We start from the raw sequence: 24,822 nt of genomic DNA, 5'->3' as shown, positions 1-24,822 counted from the left end.
TGATGGAATTCCACCTGAAGCTTGGAAACATGGAGGTCATGTACTCCATGCTAAATTCCACGAGCTCCTTGTGAGTTGCTGGGAAAAAGGTGAACTGCCATCAGATCTCTGAGATGCAGTCATCATCACCCTGTATAAGAAAAAAAAGGAGCAAAATCCAATTGCTCAAACTATCGAGGTATAACACTGCTCTCCATCACTGGAAAATCCTTGGAAGGATACTCCTGAACAGATTAGTTCCTGCTATTACAGAAGAACTTCTCTCTGAAAGCCAATGCAGCTTTAGAGCTAATAGGAGCACTAGAGATATGGTATTTGCCCTTAGACAACTGCAAGAGAAATGTAGAGAGCAGAACAAAGGACTCTATGTAACATTTGTCGACCTCACCAAAGCCTTCGACCCTACAAATAGAAAAGGTCTGTGGCAGATCCTGAAATGACTAGGATGCCCCCCCAAATTCCTCAGAATGATTATCGTGCTACATGAAGGCCAACAAGGTCATGTCAGATATGGCGACGCTCTCTTGGAGCCCTTTCTAATAAGTAATGGTGTGAAACAAGATTGTGTTCTCACTCCAACCCTATTTACAATCTTCTACAGCATGATGCTCCAAAGGGCTATGGCAGATCTCGAAGAAGAAGACGGCATTTATATACGCTACCATACTGATGGTAGCCTGTTCAACTTAAGCCGTCTGAGGGCTCGCACTAAGACTCTAAACTATCTAGTCTGTGAGCTGCTTTTGCTGACGATGCTGCCCTCGTTGGTCATACGGAAGCAGCTCTGCAGCGCCTAACATCTTGCTTTGCTACAGCTGCAGAGCTCTTTGGCCTGGAAGTCAGCCTGAAAAAACCGGAAGTTCTCTACCAGCCGGCACCACAGGAAGAACACTACCATCCCCACATCACTGTAGGCAAATCTGTGCTTAAGTCCATCCAGCAGTTCACCTACCTGGGAAGCATCATCTCTTCAGATGCCAAGATTGATAAAGAGATCGATCACAGACTAGCAAAGGCATATAGTGCATTCGGAAAGCTTCACAAAAGAGTCTGGAGTAACAAACACCTGAGGCGAAGCACAAAAATCAGTGTGTATAGAGCCATTGTACCGTCTATTCTCCTTTATGGGTCTGAAACATGGGTCACCTATCGCCAATACCTACGACTCCTCGAACGCTTTCATCAGTGCTGTTTATGCACAATTCTAAATGTACACTGGAAGAACTATGTGACAATTGTTGTTGTCCTTGAGCAACCAGGGATCACCAGCATTGAGGCCATGCTATTGAGGAAGCAGCTGCACTGGGCAGGACACGTTTCTAGGATGAAGGACCATTGCCTCCCAAAAATAGTATTCTACAGTGAACTCACCATGGGTCAGTGTAAGAGGGGCGCTCCAAAGAAGAGATACAAGGACTCCCTGAAACAACATCTCAGGCTTGGCCAAATTGATCACCAACAATGGTCTGCCCTGGCCTCGCATCAGGACATATGGAGACGCACTATCCACGATGCTGCAGCCTTTTTTGAAAGCTCATGCCGAACGAGTCTCGAAGAGAAACAACAATGCAGAAAGAACCTCAACCCGGAAACATCACCCAAGGAGACTTTCTGCTGTGCTTTCTGCAACTGGACTTGTTCATCTCAGATTGGCCTTTTTAGTCATCAACGCGCTTGTAGAATCTTCGTTCACGAAGTAAAGCCAGAGAGAAGAGGCCAAGCCCTCCCTCCAGTCCATCTGCCTTGGTCCAGGCCTCAGAGGGAGAGAAGAACTGATGGACATCATCCCCTTCCCTACCACCACTCCCTTCTCCTTTTGTGTCGTGTCTTTTTAGATTGTAAGCCTGAGGGCAGGGAACCGTCTAATTAAAAAGATTGTATGTACTGCGCTGTGTTACAGCACTTTAGAAATAAAGGTTAATAATAATAATAATAATAATAACAACAACAACAACAACAACAACAGTTGGAAATTTGCAGAAACTGTGATGAGATAACATGATTGAAGACAGGGGTGTATGTACTGGTGAACAAAGTGGCAGTATTCGTGTCTGGTGAAAGATAGCCTTGGCATTGGTGGTACAGAGGCAGCAGAGCTGTCATTTGAAAGAGATTCAAAGCTGACACTTGGATGTCTCGCCTTGGTGTTTCTTTGACTGTCCACACTTGAACTTCGGTGTGGGGGAAACCTGCTTCCAACCAGCAAAAGGTGGTAGTGGAAGGGCATGGTGCTTCTGAGATTGTGGAGGACTGAAAGATCCCTTTGAGGTCATGCCATACTGGTACCAGGAATGCCTGGGTTTCAAACATGTCGGGACTAGACGGCTGAAGCCATTTTTTTTACTGTTGACCTTATGTGTTCTAACTTTATGTCTGCTTCAGTGTCATCATCATATGGCAGGTCCTCAATCAATGACTGAGTCTGTTTGAAGAGCCCTGACGAGTGTAGCCATGCATGCCTGCAAAGGGCCATGGTATTAGCCTTGCTTTGCTACCACAGTTGGCAGTGTGGCTGTCTGGATGTCATTATCTGCTGGCCAGATTGAATGAAGGAAGCTATTCCCCTGTTTTCATCTCCCATCTTGATTGTGAGTGTTAGTCTCACTCTCGCAACAACTGAAGGTATGCACCCATACAGGCTACGTAGTCTGAGATCTTGCACACTAAAGCAGATGAAATTCCCTGCTCACTGAGTCCAGTTTTTCCTCCCATTGTCAGCCAGCTCAGGAGTGAGCAGTGTCTACAATAATGGCATTGGGCTCTGGATGATACCCTACCCAGGGCATATCAGTGTCCTGAACCCTGCAGAGGTTCTCGATTTTGGAGGATGAAGCCAGAATAGAGGAGGGAGTTGCCCATGACTTGTGGATGACATGCACATGCAAGTACACAGATACCACTTAAATGGGAAGGTAACAGTGTTCGGTGCAGTCATGCTGGCCACATGACTACCAGAGCAGTCCTTGGATAATGCTGGCTCTTCGTCTTATAAATGGAGATGAGCACTGCTCCCTCTCAGTTGGTTACAACTAGATATTCATATCAAGAGACTACTTTTAGCTTTATGGAATCAGCCAATGTCACACACTAAATTGGAGAGAGTGTTAAGCAACAAAAGTAAATCTGAGATCTTTTCCTATTACTAGAAGCAGATAATCTACAAAAAGGATGAACAGTAGATGTCTTAGATTAAAACAAAAATCTGAGGGTTTACTTTATTCTATTGCAGGAGAGTAGAACAACCAAGGATGACTTGGTTAATGGGGTGCAAGTGGTGGGATCATTAGGTGGAACTGACCATGTTCTCCTGGAGTTTGTTATATAATGGAAAGGAGAAGCCAGGCATAGTCAAACACGCATTCTAGACTTTAGGAGAGCAGATTTCAGTAAACTTAGAGAAGTATTGAGGGTGATCCCGTGGTCAGAAATACTAAAAGGGAAGGGAGTTCAGGACGGATGGGAGTTTCTCAAAAGAGATACTGAAGGCACAATCTCAAACAGTTCCAGTGAGAAAGAAAAATGGGAGGTGTCTCAAGAAACCAGGATGGATGACTAAGGTTTGAAACGGAACATGTACAAGAAATGGAAAAAGGGGGAAATCACAAAAAAGGAATTCAAAGAAATAGCAGGCATGTGTAGTGGTAAAGTCAGAAAAGCTAAAGCGCAGCATGAGCTCAGGCTTGCTAGAGAGGTTAAAAAGAATAAAAAGAGATTTTTTGGATATGTCCGCAGCAAAAGGAAGAAGGAAATGGTAGGGCCACTGCGTGGAGAAGATGGCAAAATGCTAACAGGAGACAGAGAAAAGGCAGAATTACTCAACACCTTCTTTGCCTCAGTCTTCTCAGAAAAGGAAAAGGGTGCTCAACCTGAGGATAATGGAGCAGAGGACAGAATAGGGGAATTTCAGCACAGAATAAGTAAACAGATAGTAGATGAATACCTTGTTAATCTAAATGAATTTAAGTCTCCAGGACCAGATGAACTACATCCAAGGGTACTAAAAGAACTGGCAAATGTAATATCAGAGCCTTTGGCAATCATATTTGAAAACTCCTGGAAAACAGGAGAAATCCCAGCAGACTGGAGGAGGGCAAACGTTGTCCCCATCTTCAAAAAGGGGAAAAAAGAAGATCCCAACAATTATCGTCCCGTTAGTCTGACATCAATACCAGGAAAGATTCTGGAGCAGATCATTAAACAGAGAGCCTGTGAACATCTAGAAGGCAATGCCATAATGATTCAAAAAGGACACTGAGAAACTGGAGCGTGTCCAAAGGAGGGCGACTAAAATGGTGAAAGGCCTGGAAACCTTGCCCTATGAGGAACGACTCAGGGAGCTGGGGATGTTTAGCCTGGAGAAGAGAAAGTTAAGAGGTGATATGATAGCCCTGTTTAAATATTTGAAAGGATGTCATATTGAGGAGGGAGCAAGCTTCTTTTCTGCTGATCCAGAGAACAGGATCCGGAACAATGGATGCAAGCTACAGGAAAAGGGATTCCACCTCAACATTAGGAAGAACTTCCTGACAGTAAGGGCTGTTCGACAGTGGAATGTAGTGGAGTCTCCTTCCTTGGATGTCTTTAAGCAGAGGCTAGATGGCCATCTACTGGGGATGCTTTGATTGGATTTCCTGCATGGCAGGGGGTTGGACTGGATGGTCCGTGCGGTCTCTTCCAACTCTACGATTCTATGATTTTATATCACTCAAGTGAGCAGACTCAGTAAAACAGGATATGTTTGTAGGACCAAAGCAGGGCATGCCTTGGACTTGGGACTTACAAGAAAGAAGTTTGCATCATGGCCTTCATTTGCTCATCAACAGAGATTACAAATCACCCACTGATAGAAGAAAGGATTCCCTTTGACCAAATACGTTGCTAAGATTAATTGTACATTAATTGTTGTTGGGCTCATAATAACAGGTCATATTATTCATAATTAACTCCTCTATCATTTTTTAGCCAGCAAAATCTTCACAACTTTTGCAAACTGAAATAAAATGAAATAAAATATGTAAGAACTGCAGCCCAAGTATAAATTAAGACATACCATCCAATGCCAATATACTGGTTCCATAGGTTTCCATTTCAGAAAGGCTTCCAGTCGAGAATTATCACATTCTATGAAATGCAACAACTGGGGGTGGGGAACAGAACAAAACTGTATTTTATTATTTATTTATTTATTCATTCATAGAAAAACTTGTAATTTCTCTTCTACTGTTTACATAACACTCAGAGCAGACAATTTCAACCAGAAATACAATGTATTTCTCCAATGTGATTATTGCAATGTGATTAGAAGTGATATGGTCTTTCAGCATGATATTATTCTGCACTACAGTAGTCTAAATTCTGACCATCAGTTTCAAAGTTTTGATGCCATATTCTTCACAAACAACTACATATTAATACTAACCACATTTTGTATTTTGTATTTATGTAGCATTTTCTCAGTTTTTGCCTCACATGTTATTCTAACAGCCAACGTTTAGAATAGGTCACATATCTAATTTGTGAAAGTGTGTTTCCAGCTGAGGTTATAGTTGAACTGAAGATCTATAGTTCAAAGCTCAGTTATGCTTTTGGGCCCATATTGGGAGAAAGGCAGAATATAAATAAAATAAATAGTCTTAACTGGCATATCAGAACCAAATTCCCGCTGAAAGAGCCAATCTGTGTCTTGTGTTCTACAGGATATCAGATTGAAGGTAGAGCCAGAAATGATGAATACTATTCCATTTGAAATATAGTAAACTGAAATAAAAATCTTAGTCTAGAACAGAATATTTTGCATTAACACATTTGTATTCCAACTGCAAGCTGAGATGTAGGTGGAAAATTTTCCACATTATTCATGCACGTACACATGTTGATCTGGGCTGTTGCAGTGCAATGAACCATGTTAATTGGACTAAACATAGGATATGAACTTGTAATTCTTCTAAGGAGAGCAACTTTGACAAATGCTTGTGTTCAGAGGAGCAGACCATCAAATAAATTGACTGCTTAGTTGTTTCTGTTTTGTCAAATTTCTGTTTTGCAATCAGTCATGAAATTAACCTGCTTTGAAAACAAGACTGTCACTACCCAAATCACTGTCTTTTTGTGACTTTCGGGTAGATCAACAATGAAGTCCATACTGATTTCAGCCAAAAGGGTGGAAAACTGTGGGGACAGATTGTAACAGTCCATGGGGTTTTCCTCCTGCCCACTTGGTCACCACACACACTGGACAGCTTGTGATATACTCCTGTATACCTTGTCTCAACCTGGTCCACCAGAACTGGTATCTGACTAAATGCAATGCTTTGACATAACCAAAAGTCTTAGCATCATGTCACTGACTGAGAATTTAACTTCTTAACGCCTTGGGTGCATAAACTTTTTCCCCCTTGCAAAGGATGTCATCACACACAACTATTCCCAGTTCCTAAGCATCTCCTTCCACCATGTCAATCATGCTCTTCTGCAAACTTGGCTTCAAGGAGTTTTTCTGGTTTTGTGCTTTTGATTGGCTTTGTGTAACTACTGCCAACCCCAATTGCCATGGTGTGAATATGGTGTCAACCATCTCTTTCCTTTGACTGCTGTGGTAATTTAGACAAAGTGTCTGCTAAGAAATCTCCTCTCACAATCTTTTAGTTGGAAGTTCAACTCATAAAAGAACTCTGTCCATCAGATTTTCTTTGGACCCAATTTCCTGGGACTTTTCAGTGCCAAAGCGACGAGATAAACAGGCAGATAGGTAGCAATCAGCCCGGAAGAAATGGTGGTGAGCAGGAGATTGAGATTGATCATGGAGGTGAATGGAAAGGAACTTCTCTTCTATGGTACCTGTCCTAGTACGAAGGTGAGTAGTGTATCACTGTCTGTTTCACTGTTAGGAAGTTCCTCCTAATGTTGAGGTGGAATCTCTTTTCCTGTAGCTTGCATACATTGTTCCAGGTCCTGTTCTCTGGAGCAGCAGAAAACAAGCTTGCTCCCTCCTCAATATGACATCCCTTCAAATATTTAAACAGGGCTATCATATCACCTCTTAACCTTCTTTTCTCCAGGCTAAACATCCCCAGCTTCCTAAGTCGTTCTTCATAGGACATGGTTTCCAGACCCTTCACCATTTTAGTCGCCCTCCTTTAGACACGCTTCAGTTTCTCAACATCCTTTTTGAATTGTGGTGCCCTAGAAGAAGATCGAGAACAATCTCTACGTAAAGGCAATCAATCAAGCCAGAATGGTGTCATCATTGGTACAGACTGATGAGAGGACCGATGGAGCTGAAGTGGCAAGGTCAAAAGGGGTGGAGGAATTGAGGGGGTCAGTGTTCTGATAGCAGAGGAAAGTATTTGCAGAGGAACAAAAGTCAGTACCAGAGGTAGCAGGGATACCAGTGTTTAAGGTTGAGTCATCGTTATCGATACTGTTGTTGCTATCAATGCAGTAGTTGTTAGGTGTCTTTGGGTGTTTGTACTTCTTATTTTCCTTTGTCTTGTGGCCATCTACATGTGAATCAGAGGCAGACCCTTGAAGAGGCAGACCATTTCTTTGGTTTGGAACACTGGGACTTCTTAGGAGGAGACTGGGAGACCAAGGGTACCTCTTGGGCAGACATAGAGTTGGGCAGTGGAGCATCTGTCAGAGTCAAAGTGGTTTCCATATTGAGCCCGGGATTGATCGGTAATAGAGTAGTGGGCTTGGTGCCAGTCAGTACTGAGGTAACAATCAGCGTAATTTTTGGTATTTTCAGTAGTGTTTGAAATCAAAACTGATGACAAGGGATTCTTAGCATGTGGTCTGCAACTGAAAGGGACTTTTCCCAGCAATTAATCTTCAGTCTCTGGGCCTGATTTCTTAAGGCCTGAGTGGTGAAAGCTTTACAGATGGTACAACATTCCACGACATGCCCATTTCCGAGAAATTTTTCTCCCACAGGTAGAACAAAGTTTGAAAAGAGAAATAGAGGACACAGGATAGAGGAGGGGGCACAATGAAAGATTTTATATTTTTAATAAGAATAGTTGAAAAAAAAACAAGGAAAGAAGTGAATTACAGAAACAGAAAAAATAGAGGAAAATGGGGGGCTACTCAGCAGATAAGTTTCTGTAAGTGAAGTGTCTCTAATAGTGGACAAAAGAGAACTGAGGAGGGGCTTGGGCATGCTCAGTGCATAGGAACGGGTGGCGTCTTCCCACTAATCTACTCAACTTGGGACTTTCCAAATGGAGTCTCTGCGCAGTCACAAAACCCTAATGTGTGAAGCATAGAGACCATGAAGAAGAAACCAATTCTGTGAATCACAGAGACCACAAAAACCTATATTTTAACTGAAATGGAAAAGTCTAGTCTTCCCTTTTCTGAAATCTAACCGCATAAGTTAGATGTTCAGAAGCAATTTGTTCATGCTCAACCTGTGGCCTACTAAAACCCTTAAATTCCTTTCATAAGCCAGGTGTCACCTATCCTATATCTGTGTGCTTTATTTTCTTCCCTAAGAGTAGAACTGTATATTTATTTCTATTGAAATTCTTTTTTCTTTTTAGCATTTTCCCAGTTCTCCAATCTGTTATGGTCATTTTGAATTCTGATCCTGTCTGCTCAGTTATTAGCTACCTCTCCTATTCCATCATTGAAGTCATGTATAGAGATGCTGAACAGCAATGGCCCCAGGACAGAACCCTGTGGCACTGCACTTGAGATTACCTCTGGCAGTTCTTTCAGTACTCTTTGATGAGGTTCATCTAGCCCTGGACATTTGAATTTATTTAAAGTAGCCAGGTATTCCTACACTACCTCTTTACCTATTCTATGCTGCATTTCCCTTTCTGCATCATCTGCTCCATTTCCCCCAGGCTGAACACTGTTTTCCTTTTGTGAGAAGACTAAGGTAAAAAGGTGTTGAACTGCAATTAGGAACAAAATAGCTTTAAGATCTAGTTAGTAACAATGAAATAATATCAGGTAGACTCTCCAAAATCTAGTACATCAAAGGACCAGCCAGATCACCTTTGGAATCATTAAGCTAGAAAGTCTTGTATTTCAGGTAGAATATGGTTTCATATTCTGTGGAAAGGTAGTTCTTAAATTCAGGCACACAAATTTAGCAATGCCATTTCTCCACTAAATTTCTAACACAGCATTATATCAGCAGAAGATTACCTGTTTGTAACTATCAGGTTGTCTCACAACATCTACTTCTGTGACTGAAAAATGATCAATGATGGCATTAACATGAGAGCCAAAAGTGTATAAATGTACCTGGAACAGAAATATATGGGTTACAAATATTGTATATACTCATGTATACGTCTAGAAATCTTAAGTCAAAAAAATTGACCCACAATTTGGTGGTACTGTTCCTTAACTCTTATAAAACAAACATACAAGTGGTCCTCTTCTCTGAGTAGAGTGGCAAAAGGAGAGAGCTTAATCCATACCAGGAGAACCTAAAAAAAGTATCAACCCCCTCTACTCTTAGAATCATAGAATAATAGAGTTGGAAGAGATCACAAGGGCTATCCAGTCCAACCCCCTGCCATGCAGGAAATCCAAATCAAAGCATCCCCAACAGATGGCCATCCAGCCTCTGTTTAAAGACCTCCAAGGAGGGAGATTCCACTACATTCCGAGGGAGTTTATTCCACTGTTGGACAGCCCTTACTGTCAGGAAGTTCTTCCTAATGTTGAGGTGGAATCTCTTTTGCTGTAGCTTGCATCCATTGTTCTGGGGCCTAGTCTCTGGAGCAGCAGAAAACAAGCTTGCTCCCTCCTCAATATGACATCCTTTCAAATATTTAAACAGGGCTATCATATCACCTCTTAACCTTCTCTTCTCCAGGCTAAACATCCCCAGCTCCCCAAGTCGTTCCTCGTAGGGCATAACTTCCAGACCCTTCACCATTTCAGTCGCTCTCCTTTGGACATGCTCCAGTTTCTCCACATCTTTTTTAAATTGTGGTGCCCAGAACTGGACGCAATATTCCAGGTGGGGCCTGACCAGAGCAAAATATAGTGGCACTATTACTTCCCTTGATCTAGACACTATACTTTTATTGATGCAGCCTAAAATTGCATTGGCCTTTTTAGCTGCTGCGTTGCACTGTTGCCTATGCCTTGAAATATAAATTTCTGAATAGTTGATAAAATATAGGTAACTGTCAAGTCAATTACTGGACATCTTTGTCAGAAATTAGCTCAATGACCCATAATTGTGGGAAATCAGAAGACCATAGTCAGCGAAATTTATAATTAAGGGATGTACAATCAACAACAACTTGATCTGTCAGCTGAATCTTTTTGCTAATATCTCAATATATCATAGATTTGTGACCCTCTAGAATTCAAAGTCTAGATGCTCTTCAACTGCAACTCCCATCAGTCCTAGCTAGCACATAAGAAGTCACACGACTTGCAGTCCAACAACATCTAAAGGGCCTACAATTTGCCCATCCCATTCAAATCAGTTGTATTTTAACTCTGCTTAAAATTAGAGAAAATGAGAATGTGTAGAAGTATAAAATTTAAAACCCTGACAATTACCTCATGCAGGAGCTTACACTGTTCTTGTTGCTCAGTATGGCAATTTCGCCACTGGAATTCCAGTTGACCATTTAACCACTGCAAGTATCGAACATCTCTGTGGTCTTTCACATCAGTTGCTGGATCTAGGTTTCTCTCAATCTGCTGGCTTTTCACAGGAGTATCACACTAATATTAGGAGACAAGAAAAAAATCTTTTAAAATGCATTTTCCTTTAAGACATGTATCTTCAGAACAAATGACACCACGTGTGTGTGTGTGTGTGTACACATATAAACACAAGCATCTTGTTACACTTGTACAATCATACCCTTTGGGCATTTGAAACCCTTTTCTAATTTAAAGATATCCAAATAGCATTGTTTCCTTCATATTTAACTGAATTAGCATTCTTGATTTCTGTTGAAGAACTAGTTTCACATGAGAAAAGAAATATGAGATGTTTCTGCATTGCTGCAAGTATAATTTCAATGTTCACTTGAGCAAGTTACTTACTAAGACATTATGTTGTAACTGAACTGCCACCTGCTGGAAAAATGCCACCTTCACACCAATGCACCATGGAGCAAAGTATGCAATCCAGCAAACATAAATTCTCTTTACAGACATATTAATTTCCTCTTCAGACGTTACTGTGGTTTTAATGTATGTCTGAATAGGCATTCCTACTGGAAAAACTCAAGCTGAAACCAATATTCAGAAAGGAGCAGTATCAAGGCCCCCTGGGATAAGGATAAGCCTCCCCTGAAAAGATCAGGCAGAATTGCACCACCAAGACTACTGTGTAATTTAGTTCTATCAGTAATTATCAGAAGTATATTGAATGATCAAGAAAACACATAAACAAAATTTAGAATGGCTATTATTGTAGTTAAACCCTCTGATTGAAGGATACCTGAATGACAGTGGATGGGAGAATCTGGCTTCCAGCTGAACATGGTGTTAAGTGCTATGATAGCTGTTGTGATGGCCTGACTGGTGAATCCATATCACAGTATGAGGTAGAAAGTCTTGCTTTCAACAGCCCAAGACAGTATTTATTTTCTCTTTAAGAGTTGTTTCACTGTGCTATAGGTAGACCTATCTCCTAGAGCACCTTGCGATTAAGGGTATGAAAGAAGTTGTAGCATGAGCTTTTGTAGATTCACTCTACATCCTCAGATGCACAGAATGAAATGATGCCTAGAAAGGACCTCTATAGACTGTATGAATATCCACAGAAATGCAAAACTTGTGGGGATAGTGATGAAGTGACAAATTCATTTTAACTATGGTTGTTTGGGGACAAAGGCATGAGGAAAGATGTTGCCCAAGGCCAGAATGGATGGATGACCACATGAATAATGGATGGAATTTTGGAATTTTCACAGTCATCCACCTTGGCCTTAGGCAGCATCTTTACTCCTGCCTTTGTCCTTCAACAACCATAGTTAAAATTGAACTTGTCACTTCATCACCCTACCCACAAGTTTTGCATTTCTATGGGTATTCATACAGACTATAAAGGTCATTCCTGTGCATCAATTCACATCATACATCTGAGGAAGGAGACCAAGTATACAAAAGCTCAGGCTACAACTTCTTTCATACAGTTAGTCTCAAGGTGCTGCAAGATCCTTTTGCATACTGATATTGAGACTAACACGACTATGTCTCTGAATTTTACCTCCTAAAGCAGGTGTTCCCAACCTGAGGTGTCTGTAAGCCCTGGAAGGTGCGAGATGGAATTTCAGGGGGTGAGACAGAGGGGTTTGTATTCCTGAATGACGAGTCAGTAGTCATCATTGAATTCTTAGAATCTAATTGCTCAGTTTAAATTTGCACTTCATGTACTGCGTTAAAAGCTTTTTATAAAGTTCAGTTTGAACACTCAAAGTATGTGGTTCAAAATTTATTTAAATGTGATATTATTTTTATAGTGAGTGCAAACATTAATCAAACATTTACTAGGAGTGTGGGGCATAGAAAAGGTTGTGAACCACTGCCCTAAAGTAAGATAATGGTGAAGGGAAGTTTGCAGAAGTTGGTTTTAGTTTGTGTGCTAGACAAAAATCTGAAGAAAAAGGGTGTTGTGGCCCTATAAGCACTATTTATGTCGCCTTGGCAAAAAAATGCACGCCTGACGGCCAGGGCTTGCCACTGCCTCTGCTGCTGCTCTACTCCATTTTATTAACAGAGACTTGATCATTCACATTTTTTTGGTCTGTGCAGGGTCCTGGAGCCAAACACCTGTGGATACCAAGGGCCTACTATAAGTTCTTTGCCATCATTTTCCTTTGCTTTGTCCTTCACATTATTTGTCTTTGTCACATACCCCTACGTTTTGCCTTTGACTTATCCACAGGTCATATCAAAATCCTTAATTTTAGCTCCCAAATCTGCCCTCAATTTAATTTAATAAGTATATATGGTAGTTATTCCTCAATCATCCCTGATGACGTGAAAGGATGAAGGGTACAGGTAGAACATGAATTCATATATCTTCTCCATGTTTAGGCTGTTTAATCACGTAAACTGGTATGATATCAAGTATCCCCTAAACTAGCTATTGCTAACTGAGGAGTTTTCTCACTGACTTTGTCACCTACACCAAACTGAACAAGAAAAAAATCAGCAAACACATTCAACCACCCCTCATCACCAACATCTAGCTGCTAGCAAAAAGGATAATTGAGAAATATTTAAATACTGTAAAACTTACCATGCAGACAACTATTTCATCCCAAAGTTTAAGTCTATTTAGTGTCAGTGACTGTTTCACTAAGCTCACTCTGCAGAGAAGCCAGGAAAAAACCAACAGCAGTTCTTTGCTCCCCAGTGAACCATCAGAAGGAAGCTGATAAAATGTCAGTCTTCTGTAGCCATGGGTGAAAACTACACATTTAACAAATCTGACCTGGGTGCCTAAATAGGAAGTAAGGCAGACATACGGTAGTTACTTTCCAAAGTTCAAACGCTGTGTCCAATATAACAAAACACCAAATGCACATTTGTGGACCACAAAAGAAGAGCAAGATAGCTTTCTCCTCTGACCACCTACATCTGGCTTACCAGAAAAACATAAAATTGCCAAATGTTAGTCTAGGAAATATGATAAAATTCTAAATCTTAAAGCAGGATGATCAACTTCTGAGACCTAGGGAAATGAAATACTGTGGCACACATCAACTTATGGCCAATTCTGCCTAGTTAATTCTATCCTACCTAGTTAAAAATTAAACATTGGTCTTTTTGTTTGCTAATCCAATTTTGATGTTAAAACAGGGACGTGGGGTCCGGACCCCTCGTTCCGTTAGATACAATGAATGGTGTGTGCCGCTGTGCCACTGCTCCCAAGCCCCATTATAATGGTGGCACTTAGTCTGGAACCCCCTTCCTAAAATCCTGGCTACGTCCCTGGATAAAAGGAACATTGGCTTTATCCATGAGCCATTCTGATGTGGGTTGCTCCTCCTCACTGCTCCAGTAGGCAGGAAGTACACTTTGAGAGCTACCAGCAGAGGCAGCAACCCCCAAAAGCCCTCAGTCCATGATACAGCTGAATATAACAAGAATAAAACATACACCCTTCCAATGATAAGAAGTAATTAGAGAATGCAAAGGTAAAGGTTTCCCCTTTGACAAGATTGTCTAGTCATATCCAGCTGCAGGGGGTGGTGCTAATTTCCGTTACTAAGCCAAAGATCAAGTGTTGTCAAAGACAACTCCATGGTCATGTAACCTGCATGACTGCACAGAACACTGTTACCTTCCCATCGAAGTGGTACCTATTTATCTACTTGCACTTTTACATGCTTTCAAACTGCTAGGTTGGCAGAAACTGGGACTAGTGACAAGAGCTCACTCTGTGCCATGGCACTTGGGTCTCAAATTGCTGACCTGCTGTTGTTGCAGTTGACAGAGTCAGAGTCTTAACCACTGAGCCACTGCGTCCCTCTACTTTATGCAAGTAGAGAAACACAGAAAAAAAATAATGACCTAAACTGCATCTAATTGTAAAAACTGGTCAGGTACACTAATTTCTCCCATCTCCTCCATGAGTTTATTTCTCCTCTATTCAGGGTGGGACAGATGTCTTTTTCCAGGGTGGGACTCTATTAGGGAGATCATAGGTATGGGTTTACACTTTACAGGAACTAAGCAAGGCATTGGAGGACAGAGAGTCATGGAGATGTCTCATCCACTTGAGGGCAGTTAACAACAACAAAAGTTGAGGCTTGTGTTCCAACTTCAAGATCCTGCTCCTCAGATAATTCCTCTTCTTCCATCTGATAGTAAGGGTGAGAATGAAACGTTGTCACTGTCCTCATTTGAGGAATGTGCCCTCGCCCTTGGCCTTTTTACTTTTCATTTCCTGAAGCAAGGTGTTTTTATCAGCAGGTCTTTAACCCCCTCCTTCTTCCTCGTCTTTCTGTGACCACTATTTCATGACTGGCCACCATTTTCACCCTTATGGAAATGGTGGCTAGTCCAAAATAGTGTAGTCAGAATTTCCCCAGATGGGTGTGTGTGTGAGACTGAGTCCCTACTCTCCAAGGATGATAGGCAAGGGATATTAATTATCCCCTACTCATATTTGGCCTCTTTTGCCCCATGTCTTGCTGGCTGCAGTGGCGCAGCACATATTCTCTGACTGGTGGGGCTGTTTTGGCCATTTGGCAGCAAGCTACTTGTGCTGCTGTGCCCACTGTTCTTGCACCAATACCACTTTAAGTAAAATGTTGGAGTGTAATCCAACTCCAGGCCTTGCCTGAAAAGAAGAAGGGCCCTCCCTCTATCCACCATCATCCAGAGGGAGAGATGGACAGGCCAACCCCAGGCTTTGCCTGAAAAAGAAAAAGGGCCCTCGCTCGCCGTGGTCCAGGCATCAGAGGCAGAGAGGATCTGCTGGACTTTTCCCCTTCCCCACTGCCATTCCCTTCTCCTTTTGTGTCTTGTCTCTTTAGACTGTAAGCCTGAGGGCAGGGAAATGTCTAGTTTTTAAAAAATGTAAGCCGCTCTGATAGCCTTTTAGCTGAAGAGCAGGATATAAAAATAAATAAATAAATAAATAAATAAATAATTGTTGACCAGCCGAGATGGGAGGCGGATTGATTTGTCTACTCACCTCCTGCCCATCCTGATCCCTTGCTATGTCACTGGGCCTTTCCTGGTTCTGGAACTTCTGGCGCTGCCTTGCATGGTCTTGGTTAGAGGGGTCCCCCTCCTCCAGCCACTTCACATTTTTCTTAGATTTTAAAAAACAGCCACAAGGGACTCGGTAACCCCAAGCCCAGAGGAGGACATAAGTGAGCATGATTCCCCTAACAGCTCAGGGCTTTCTGTCAAAGATGTTCTGCCATTCCAATCAAACACTAGAGTAGTTCCTCCTGAAGATACAGGAAAAGGAAAGAATAAGAACAAAAGATTTCCTTTAAAAGGTACAAAGGTTGAAAAAAGAGTCTAGAAGAAAAGAGAGTGAAAACCAGAGCTCGATCTGAGCCTACTTGGAGCAGAGGCAGGAACTAGTCTGGAGACCTTTGGGGGTTGCTTCCCCTGCAGAAGCTCTCAAAGTCTACTCCCTGCCTACTTGAGCAATGAGGAGCAACTCACATATGATGTCTAGATGGAGACATGTCCTTTGGCAGAATATCCACCCCATGGTTTCTCACCCTTGTACAGTGGGCCTGGCATATCTGTGTCCAGGACCCCATGTGAATATGAAAAAATATGTTGTGTTTAAGTCCCACATTATTAAATGGCAGCACCGTGAACACAGACACACCAGCACGTCTTCATTCATGTCACCATTTAATAACACAGGATCATAAATTTGTAGTTGGAATTTGTGTATATTGTATTACTATGTTTTGAGTATTTTGAAACGGCCCTCGGGCTATTAAATAAACTTGTTTATGTTATGTATATATGGGGGCCCCATATACTGTATACTGTATACAGTTTAGGTCCTGGGCACCTAAAAAAGAGCTAGAGCTAGGGTCACATCAGTCTGTCACTGTCTGCATTTCTCCTGTGTTAAAGCCCATTTGATGACAAGCTAGAATGTCCCAATTGACATCCAAGGAGACAGTGTATTTTATAAGGAGAGAAAATGCTGCCATTTGATTAACTGTGATTTTTATTGTGGATTAACATGGTTTTATTGTTTTATTTCCTTTCTCACATGAACTGCCTCAGAAATATGAAATAAGCAAATAAAAATACTGTATGTACAGTATTTGTGTGTGTGTCTATCAATAAGCCACTGTGGTATAGTGGTTTGAACACTGAACTGTGGTTCTGGAGACCACGGTTCAAATCCTCACTTGGCTATGGAAACCCACAAGGTGAATTTGGGCAAGTCACATTCTTTCAGCCTCAGATGAAGGCAATGGCAAATCTCCTTTGAATCTTGCCAAGAAAACCCTGTCATAGGATTGCCTTAGGGTTACCATAAGTCAGAAAAGGCTAGAAGGGACACGAAGTAGTATTAAGTACCTACTTCTCATCAAACTAAAAGTGGCAAGTAGCCCTGTCACCTTTTTGGGGGGTACACTTTAAGTCCCACCTCCTTGGTTTTGGGGTTTCCTCTGAAGGACTTTTGGGGTTCCACTCCTGCTCTCCCCCAGGTTCTGAGGTTTCAGTGGTTACCCTGGGAACCTCCCACAAGTCTGTTAAACCCCTTCCTGAATCCCAGCCCCTCCGCCATTTTTTGCACGTATTTTTAGAGTAATACAATTTTATATGTATCTCACAGCTCTGAAGACAAAATAATAAGGCATTCAACTCCCTCTTCCCAGGGATGGGGCAGAATGGTGCAGTTTTGAATACCTTAGATTGTCTGTGTTTCCTCATTTCCAAATGGCCACTCTATGGGGAGGGAGAGAAGAGAGGGCCCTAAGAGCCTAGGGAAAATGCAACATATGGGTGAGAGTAAAGGCCCTAGGCAGGCTCATACACCTAACACTGCAGAGGAACATGCTCCTAACTCACACATTCATTCTTTCATTCATTGGGGTGGAGGAGGTTAGGCCAATCAGTGTTGTTCAATACTGGCTCTGCTCTGGAAAACACACTCGTAGGGGAGGAGAAAAATTATCCTGCCTCTTATTATCCTTCCCACACTTCAGAGTTGTGAAGCTCAGATTTAAGCATTCTGCTAAAGAGTGAAAGATCTGCTCCCTCTGCCGAGTTCTGCCAGCATGGATACCTTTCCTTTTCTCTCTTGGGGGTGCTTAGACCAGGTCAGAGAGGTATAATATCCCATGCCCAAAAGCCAGATTTTGCACAACAAAAATGGCTGCCTTCTTGGGGGATAAGGAGTTCAGGAATGGGCCCAACAGATTTGTGGGAGATTCCTAGGGAACCCCCAGTATCCTCAGAATCTAGGGGAGACCAGGAGTGGGACCTCCAAAAGAGACTTCTTCAAAATATGTGCAAAAGATGGCCACCCTCTTGGGGAGATTTGGGGTTCAGGATGGGGTTCTACAGACTTGTGGGAAGTTTGCAGGGAACCCCTAGAATCCTCAGAATCTAGGGGAGACCAGGTTCCCAAAAATTCCCTCAAAGGGAACTCCAAAATCAGGGAAGTGGACTAAAAGTATATACTCTCCCCAAAGGGGTGGGGTCACCTGTCACTTTGCATTTGACAAGAAGTAGGGACTTAATACTATTCACAACAACAACAATAAATAATATTGCTCCACAAATTATGTATGCTCTAAGATTAGTAGCAATATGCAACCTATGTCAGAAGACTCCATCCGTCCTCCACCTTGGATCTGCTTCAGCAAAGCGTACAGTAGTTTCCAAAAAGTGACACTCTGTTTAGAAAAATGACAACACTCAGAATATGTTAAATTATAACTTTGATATGTACCTCACCCCCCAAAAAAAACCCTGTTAAGTGCTATACAGTGGTTAGTTCAGTTCCCTTTTTAGCAACTCTGCAGAAGTAAGAAATAATACTTTCAAAATGCAACACCTTATTAAAAATCAGGATGCATAGTCTGACTTCCCTCAGACTCTTAAAACTAGACTACATGGCACAGAACACAGATAATAGGATGGAGATTCAGCAACTCTTGTTTAGAAAGCTAGGAACTTTCTTCAAGTAGCGTGGTTGTAATATTTGCCCATGATGAATAGGAATGACTTTGGGAATTGTGGAGTTTCAGCTTCACTGTATTTCTTCAGAAAAAAGTTCTATTGAGTTCAGTGGGGCTTACTTCTTGGAGGTACTTAGAACTGTATCTTATAGAAATCTACCCACATCTTTGATGGCGCCAGAGCAGGGGTGGGTAAAATGTGACTCATAGGCAGCATGTGGCTTCCAATAACTGTTTTGTGGCTCCCAAGCTTGCCTAGGGGGCCCCCCAATTTTTTTTTTTTGCTCCAAAATCCCCTCTAGGGAATGTCGGGAAATTTTAATCACCTTCTGCCCCGACTCAGCCTTTTTAAGCCCAGAAAAGGTGCATTTTAAAGCTGCAAGTAAATTTGAAGTGACTTCTGTCACTTCCTCTTTTGAAAAAATACTTCTCCTGAGCTTAAAAACATAGCGAAAAAGACACTACAATCCCTAGAGTGCAGCCAGTGGAGGGGACATGCAAATATTTGGAGAGACTTAACACAACCAGAGGAGTAAGAACTGTCATACTTTGGCCACATCGTGAGAAGACATGACTCACCAGAAAAGACTATAATAGTAGGAAAGGTGGGAAGAAAGAGAAAAAGAGGATGATCACATGCTAGATAGATGGGCTCCATTAAGGAGGTCATGAGTATGAATCTCCAAGAACTAAGGAAAGTAGTGGAGGACAGGGTTTTTTGAAGATGTCTCATCTACAGGTTTGCCATGAGTTGAGATCAACTTGAGGGTGGCTAGTCCAGGTGTGAAATAACCAAGGCCTGGACAAGCAAATGGGCAATCTTAACATTCAAAAACCCATAGATCCTATGGATGTTTAAATGGTGGAAATTGCATGCCTTAGCAGTTGCCCTGAAAAAAGGGACACAGGGACAAAAATCATCCAGCAGGACTCCAAGGCTCATTGCATCCAAGCCAGGGGCCAGTGTGTAGCCTGAAAACACAGTGGCAGGCATGGAAGTGGGGCTACTGGGTGGTCAGGCTAAAACAGCAGGATCTCTGTTTGATCCTTGTTCAGTTTAAGAGGCAAGTGGACATCCACAGAAAAACACAGACTTCCATAAAGTAGCATCAATTGAGTCAAAGGTCTGCAATATCTAAGTGTCATATGCCTAGATATGATACTGGAAACCTGCCTCTAACCACATTACCACAAACTACCCTCTTATACTGCTGTGATTCCACTTTTACTGTTCTGGCTGCCTCCTGTTGCATTCTGGGCACTGTAGTTCAGTGAAGCCTCTCTGGCTGAGAATTCTAAATGCTCCTCCTTAAACTGAAAATCCCAGGATGCAACAGGAGGCAACCAGAGCAGTTAGAGTAGAATAGCAGTTTTGTAAGAGTGTAGTGTGGTAATCTCCTGAAACAAGACATTCAAAGCAAAGCATAAACAGTGAAATAAGAAATAACTCAGAAGGTAGGGGGGAAGGCATGGGGAAAGCAAGCTGCTGATGCCTCCTTTTTAAGGAAGAACTGCTAAACTAAGAGAAGCTGCAGCAGTTTGCTTTTGCCCCAGCCTACTGGGAAGGGCAAGAATACCTGAATGCCTCTCTTCTGAGTTAACATTTTAGCTCAGTTTGCAGCTGTTTTTGCCCTCTGGGCCACATGATATGCCTTGGCCTTTATGTATGAGATGCTGCCTCTTCCCTCAGGCCTCCTTCTTCTCTCCTGGCCCCAGCCTGGCTTCAGGGCAGCGGAGGATGAAGGAGAATCCTAGAGTTGGAAGAGACCACAAGAGCCATCCAGTCCAACCCCATTCTGCCATGCAGGAACTCCCAATCAAAGCATCCCCACTGACAGATGGCCATCCAACCTCTGTTTGAAGACCTTTAAGGAAGGAGACTCCACTACCCTCCGAGGGAGTTTGTTCCACTGTCAAACAGCCCTTACTGTCAGGAAGTTCCTCCTAAAGTTGAGCTGAAATCTCTTTTCCTGGAGCTTGCATCCATTGCTCCAGGTCCTAGTCTCTGGAGCAGCAGAAAACAAGCTTGCTCCCTCCTCAATACGACATCCCTTCAAGTATTTAAACAGGGTTATCATATCACCTCTTAACCTTCTCTTCTCCAGGCTAAACATCCCTAGCTCCCTGAGTCATTCCTCATAGGACATGGTTTCCAGACCTTTCACCATTTTAGTCCCCCTCCTTTGGACACGCTCCAGTTTCTCAACATCCTTTTTTAAATTGTGTTGCCCAGAAATAGACACAGTATTATTCTAGATGAGGCCTGACCAAGGCAGAATAGAGTGGCACTAAAGCCAAGGCCCTGCCAGGGCAGCCAAGGAAGCCCCACTCAGATGCAGAGGGAATAAGGGAGGAAGAGCCCTGCCAGGGCCAAGACTCTTGAAGCCTTGCTATTCCACTTTTACTACTCTGGCTGCCTCCTGTTGCATTCTGGGATTCGCAGTTTAAGGAGGGAGCATTTAGAATCCTCAGCCAGAGAGCTCTTAGGCCTCACTGGACTACAAGCCCCAGAATGCAACAGGAGGCAGATAGAGCGGTTAAAAGTGGAATAGCAAGGCTTTATGAGTGTAGTGCGATAATCTATTAACCACCCCCCCCCCCCCCAAAACTCTGGGCCACAACTGACTGGGCTGGAGGGGCCTTTCCCTTGGCAGTCCTCTCCAGGAGTAAGCCCCTGAGGCAGGGGGAACAGGCGCCCTTTCTTTCCCAGGACACGTCCAGGAGGGCTTTCAACAAGCCCTCCATTTTGCGCAGGGCTAAGCAGCATGGGTTTAGGAGGGCTTTTAGCTTTTCCTTCGGCCACATCTTGCACCTGTCTCGCGAAAGGCCTTGGGCTGAAGCGCTTCCCGCTGCCTCCAGGCCCAGTAGGGCCTTCGAGAGGAGGGCAAGCCTTGGCATCCACCCACCGCTTCGGGCCGGTCGAACTTGGCCAGGCGGAAGAGCTCCGGAGAGAGGCCGGCGGCGGGGAGGCTCCGGCTCAGAGCCCCGATGGCGGCAGGGAGCCGCGGGGAGGAGGAGGCGGAGGAGGAGGAGGCCGCCATGGACGAGAGCATTGGCGCCCTTCGGTCCAAGGGAGGCGCGGCCCTCTCTGCGCAGGGAAGGAGGAGGCGGAGCAGAGGCCTTCCCCTCCCTTCCTGGCCCCAAGGTTCAGGCTGCACCCACACTGGAGAAATAACCCGGTTTGGCACCGCTTTAACTTGTTGTCTGGCCCAAGGCTATGGAATTCTGGGAGTTGGAGTTTCTTGTGGGCCCAGAGCGGAGCTTAAGGAAGGAAGGCCCCACAACAAACTACAACTCCCAGAATCCCATAGCCTTGAGCCAGACAACAAGTTAAAGCGGTGCCAAACCGGGTTATTTCTCCAGTGTGGACGCAGCACCACAGAGAAAAAGATGGTATTTCCTTTTCGTTTGTTATTGTGGGCCTCTAAGTCCTTTCAGACTTATGGCAACCCTGAGGCAAACCTATCATGGGGTTTTCTTGGCAAGATCTCTTCAGAAGGGTAGAATAAAAATAATAGCCCTTTTAGTCTGGAATCAGTGCGCAGAGAGATCTTGTCGCACTTTTGAGACTCACTGAAGAAAGAAGTTGGCAGCTGAGATTTCTCTAGACTAAGGGCCCAAACAGACAGGTCAAAATAAAGCTGCTTCCGGTCACTTTGGAGGTATACTATTTAAACTATGCGTGTGTCCTAAGAGGCCAGAAGCCATGCTCCAGTCCTAAGGTCAGGAGCGCTGCATTGGTGCAGCTTCTGGCCTCTTAAGACGCATGTGTCATTTAAATAGCATGCCTCCAAAGTTACCTGTAGCAGCTTTATTTTGGCTTGTCTGTTCAGGCCCAAAGTCTGCTTCCTCGGATGCATATTATTATTACTATTTTATAAAGATATAGCCGTGTTAGTCTGTAGAGAGCTCTTCCTGCACCTTTAAGACTCACTGAAAGAAAGAATTTGGCAGCATGAGCTTTCGTAGACTTCAGTCTGCTTCTTCGGCCAAATGCATCTGAGGAAGTAGACTGAAGTCTATGAAAGCTCTGCTGCCAATTTCTTTCTTTCAGTGAGTCACAAAGGTGATACAAGATCTCTGTTCAGAAAGGGTTTGCCATTGTCTTCCACTAAGGCTGAGAGAGTGTGACTTGCAATATTGTGTCCAGTTCTGGGCACCACAATTTAAAAAGTATGTTGAGAAATTGGAGCGTGTCCAAAGGAGAGCAACTAAAATGGTGAAGGGTCTGGAAACCATGTCCTATGAGGAACAACTTAGGGAGCTGGGGATGTTTAGCCTGGAGAAGAGAAGGTTAAGAGGTGATATGATAGCCCTGTTTAAATATTTGAAAGGATGTCACATTGAGGAAGGAGCAAGCTTGTTTTCTGCTGCTCCAGACAACAGGACCCAGAACAATGGATGCAAGCTCCAGGAAAAGAGACTCCAGCTCAACATTAGGAAGAACTTCCTGACAGTAAGGGCAGTTCGACAGTGGAACAAACTCCCCCGGAGAGTGCGGGAGTCTCCTTCCTTAGAGGTCTTTAAGCAGAGGCTGGATGGCCATCTGTCAGGGATGTTTTGATTGAGATTTCCTGCATGGCAGGGGGTTGGACTGGATGGCCCTTACAGTCTCTTCCAACTCTATGATTCTATGTAGAGAGAATCCAGGGATCCAGTTTTAGCAATAAGGAACCCTTTTTATCGTTATAGGGTGCCTTCAAGTCATTTGTGACTTAAGGCGACCCTAAGGCAAAATTATGGGGTTTTCTGTGCAAGATTGTTGGGGAAAAGCTAATTTCCTCGACAATTAAAGTAATGCTGTCATATTTGGCGGGGACTCCCCAGTGCCTCACCTTTCTTTGGGTAAGACTTTATCTTTCTCTCAAGATGAGAGAGTGTGACTTGGCCATGGTTTCCAAGTGGGTTTCCATAGCCAACCTGAGAATCCAGCCCTGGTCTTGAGTCGTAGATCTTGCATTGGCCCATTACAAATGGGCATAAAAGTACGGACTGGGTCCGTACTAGGGTTAGGAAGGGGCGTCACTGCTTGACGCCGCTAACCCTAGTACGGACCAAGTCTGTACAAAATGGCGGTGCCCTATGCACACGGGCGCTGCCATGACTACGTCAGAACCGCGCTGCCTTTAAATGGGGCGGCGCGGTTGTGACGTAGTGGGGCCGCGCGAGGGCGCCTAGGGCACCCTTTCTGTGGCCCCGGAAGGAACTCCGGTTTGGAGCTCCTTCCTGCTTTGCGTCGCTGGGTGCAGCCTTTACATGGCTGCACCAGCGACGCAGAGGAGAAAGGGGCCAAGCAGCCCCTTTCTCCTCCTCCCCGCCGCCGCCGGGTGTCCTTGGAGCTTGAAGCCCCAAGGACACCCCTTTCCAGGCCGCAGGGAAGCGGCCTTTTGCAGCTTCCCCGCAGCCTGGAAAGCGGTGGATCGGGGCCTCGGGGGCTGCCGTTGTGGCAGCTGAGGCCCTGATCCGGCGGGGAAAGGGCCGGTTACAGGCCGCCCCAAACGGGTGGTCTGTAACGCGCCATAGTTTCCGATATTTGCAAAAAAGCCCTCCCAGTTCACAATGGAAATATAGATCTTGAGGGGTGGGGATGTTTTGGGGTCTCTGAGAAATGTAGCCTGGGAAAGGTTTGTTAAAATCACTTTTCAGTGTCTGAGTTTACTTTGAGCTTTTCATTACCGGCTGTAAGGATGGGCTTCAACAACATGGTGGGGTACAGAACTTAAACAGAACCAGCTCAGGTTGGGCTTGAGGGCTGCTCCTCCTCCTCCTCCTTGCCAAAATGCCTTCCAAGTGGCCCTTTCAAATCCTTTCCCACTTAGGGCAACCTCGGGGTGGCCCTGTCATCTGGTGTTCTTGGCAAGGTTTGGTCAGAGTGGCTTTACCTGTGCTTTCCTCTGAGGCTGAGAGAGTGCGACTTTCCCAGTGTCACCCAGTAGGTTTGCATGGTGCAGCCAGGATTCGAACCCTGCTCTCCAGAGTTGTAGTTCCAACACTCAAACCACTAGCCAGGTTGGCTCTTGCATCCCCTGGAGTTCTGCTTATATCCCGTGCAGGGGTTTGGGTTGAGATAGAGAAGACTGCACTCTGCAGGTCTAACATGGGCTTGAATTCCCAGCCAACTTCCCTTTTCAGTTGCAAGACTCAGTTGGATTAAAGTCACTTTTTCTCTCAGACTTCCTCCCAGCCCAATGTATTTAGC

The 24,822-nt window shown here is 43.8% G+C and overlaps 1 protein-coding gene across 3 annotated transcripts in view; it reads right to left on the bottom strand.

Moving 5' to 3' along the window:
- TEDC1 (tubulin epsilon and delta complex 1) overlaps positions 1-21,685 on the bottom strand; it is a 37,515-nt gene extending 15,830 nt beyond the window's left edge. The window contains exons 1-6 of one of the 3 annotated variants that reach the window (XM_089516068.1): positions 21,530-21,685; positions 18,260-18,338; positions 13,238-13,440; positions 10,537-10,704; positions 9,157-9,255; positions 5,051-5,137 (exon numbers count right to left, since the gene is read on the bottom strand). In XM_089516068.1, coding sequence (XP_089372194.1) covers positions 5,051-5,137; positions 9,157-9,255; positions 10,537-10,704; positions 13,238-13,440; positions 18,260-18,338; positions 21,530-21,676 — 783 coding nt within the window. In that variant the 5' untranslated portion in view covers positions 21,677-21,685. Of the gene's footprint in view, positions 1-5,050; positions 5,138-9,156; positions 9,256-10,536; positions 10,705-13,237; positions 13,441-18,259; positions 18,339-20,200; positions 20,434-21,529 lie in introns of those variants that run through there. The other 2 variants (XM_089516070.1, XM_089516069.1) reach the window with 2 other exon arrangements.
- Between the last annotated feature and the right edge of the window lie 3,137 nt (positions 21,686-24,822).

This window comes from Sceloporus occidentalis, unplaced genomic scaffold (assembly GCF_023333645.1).
Source record: "Sceloporus occidentalis isolate IW3139 unplaced genomic scaffold, rSceOcc1.0.p SCAF_3, whole genome shotgun sequence".
Lineage (NCBI taxonomy): Eukaryota > Metazoa > Chordata > Lepidosauria > Squamata > Phrynosomatidae > Sceloporus > Sceloporus occidentalis.
The sequence above is the reverse complement of the archived record's forward strand: the minus strand, read 5'-3'. Positions and strand labels throughout refer to the sequence as shown.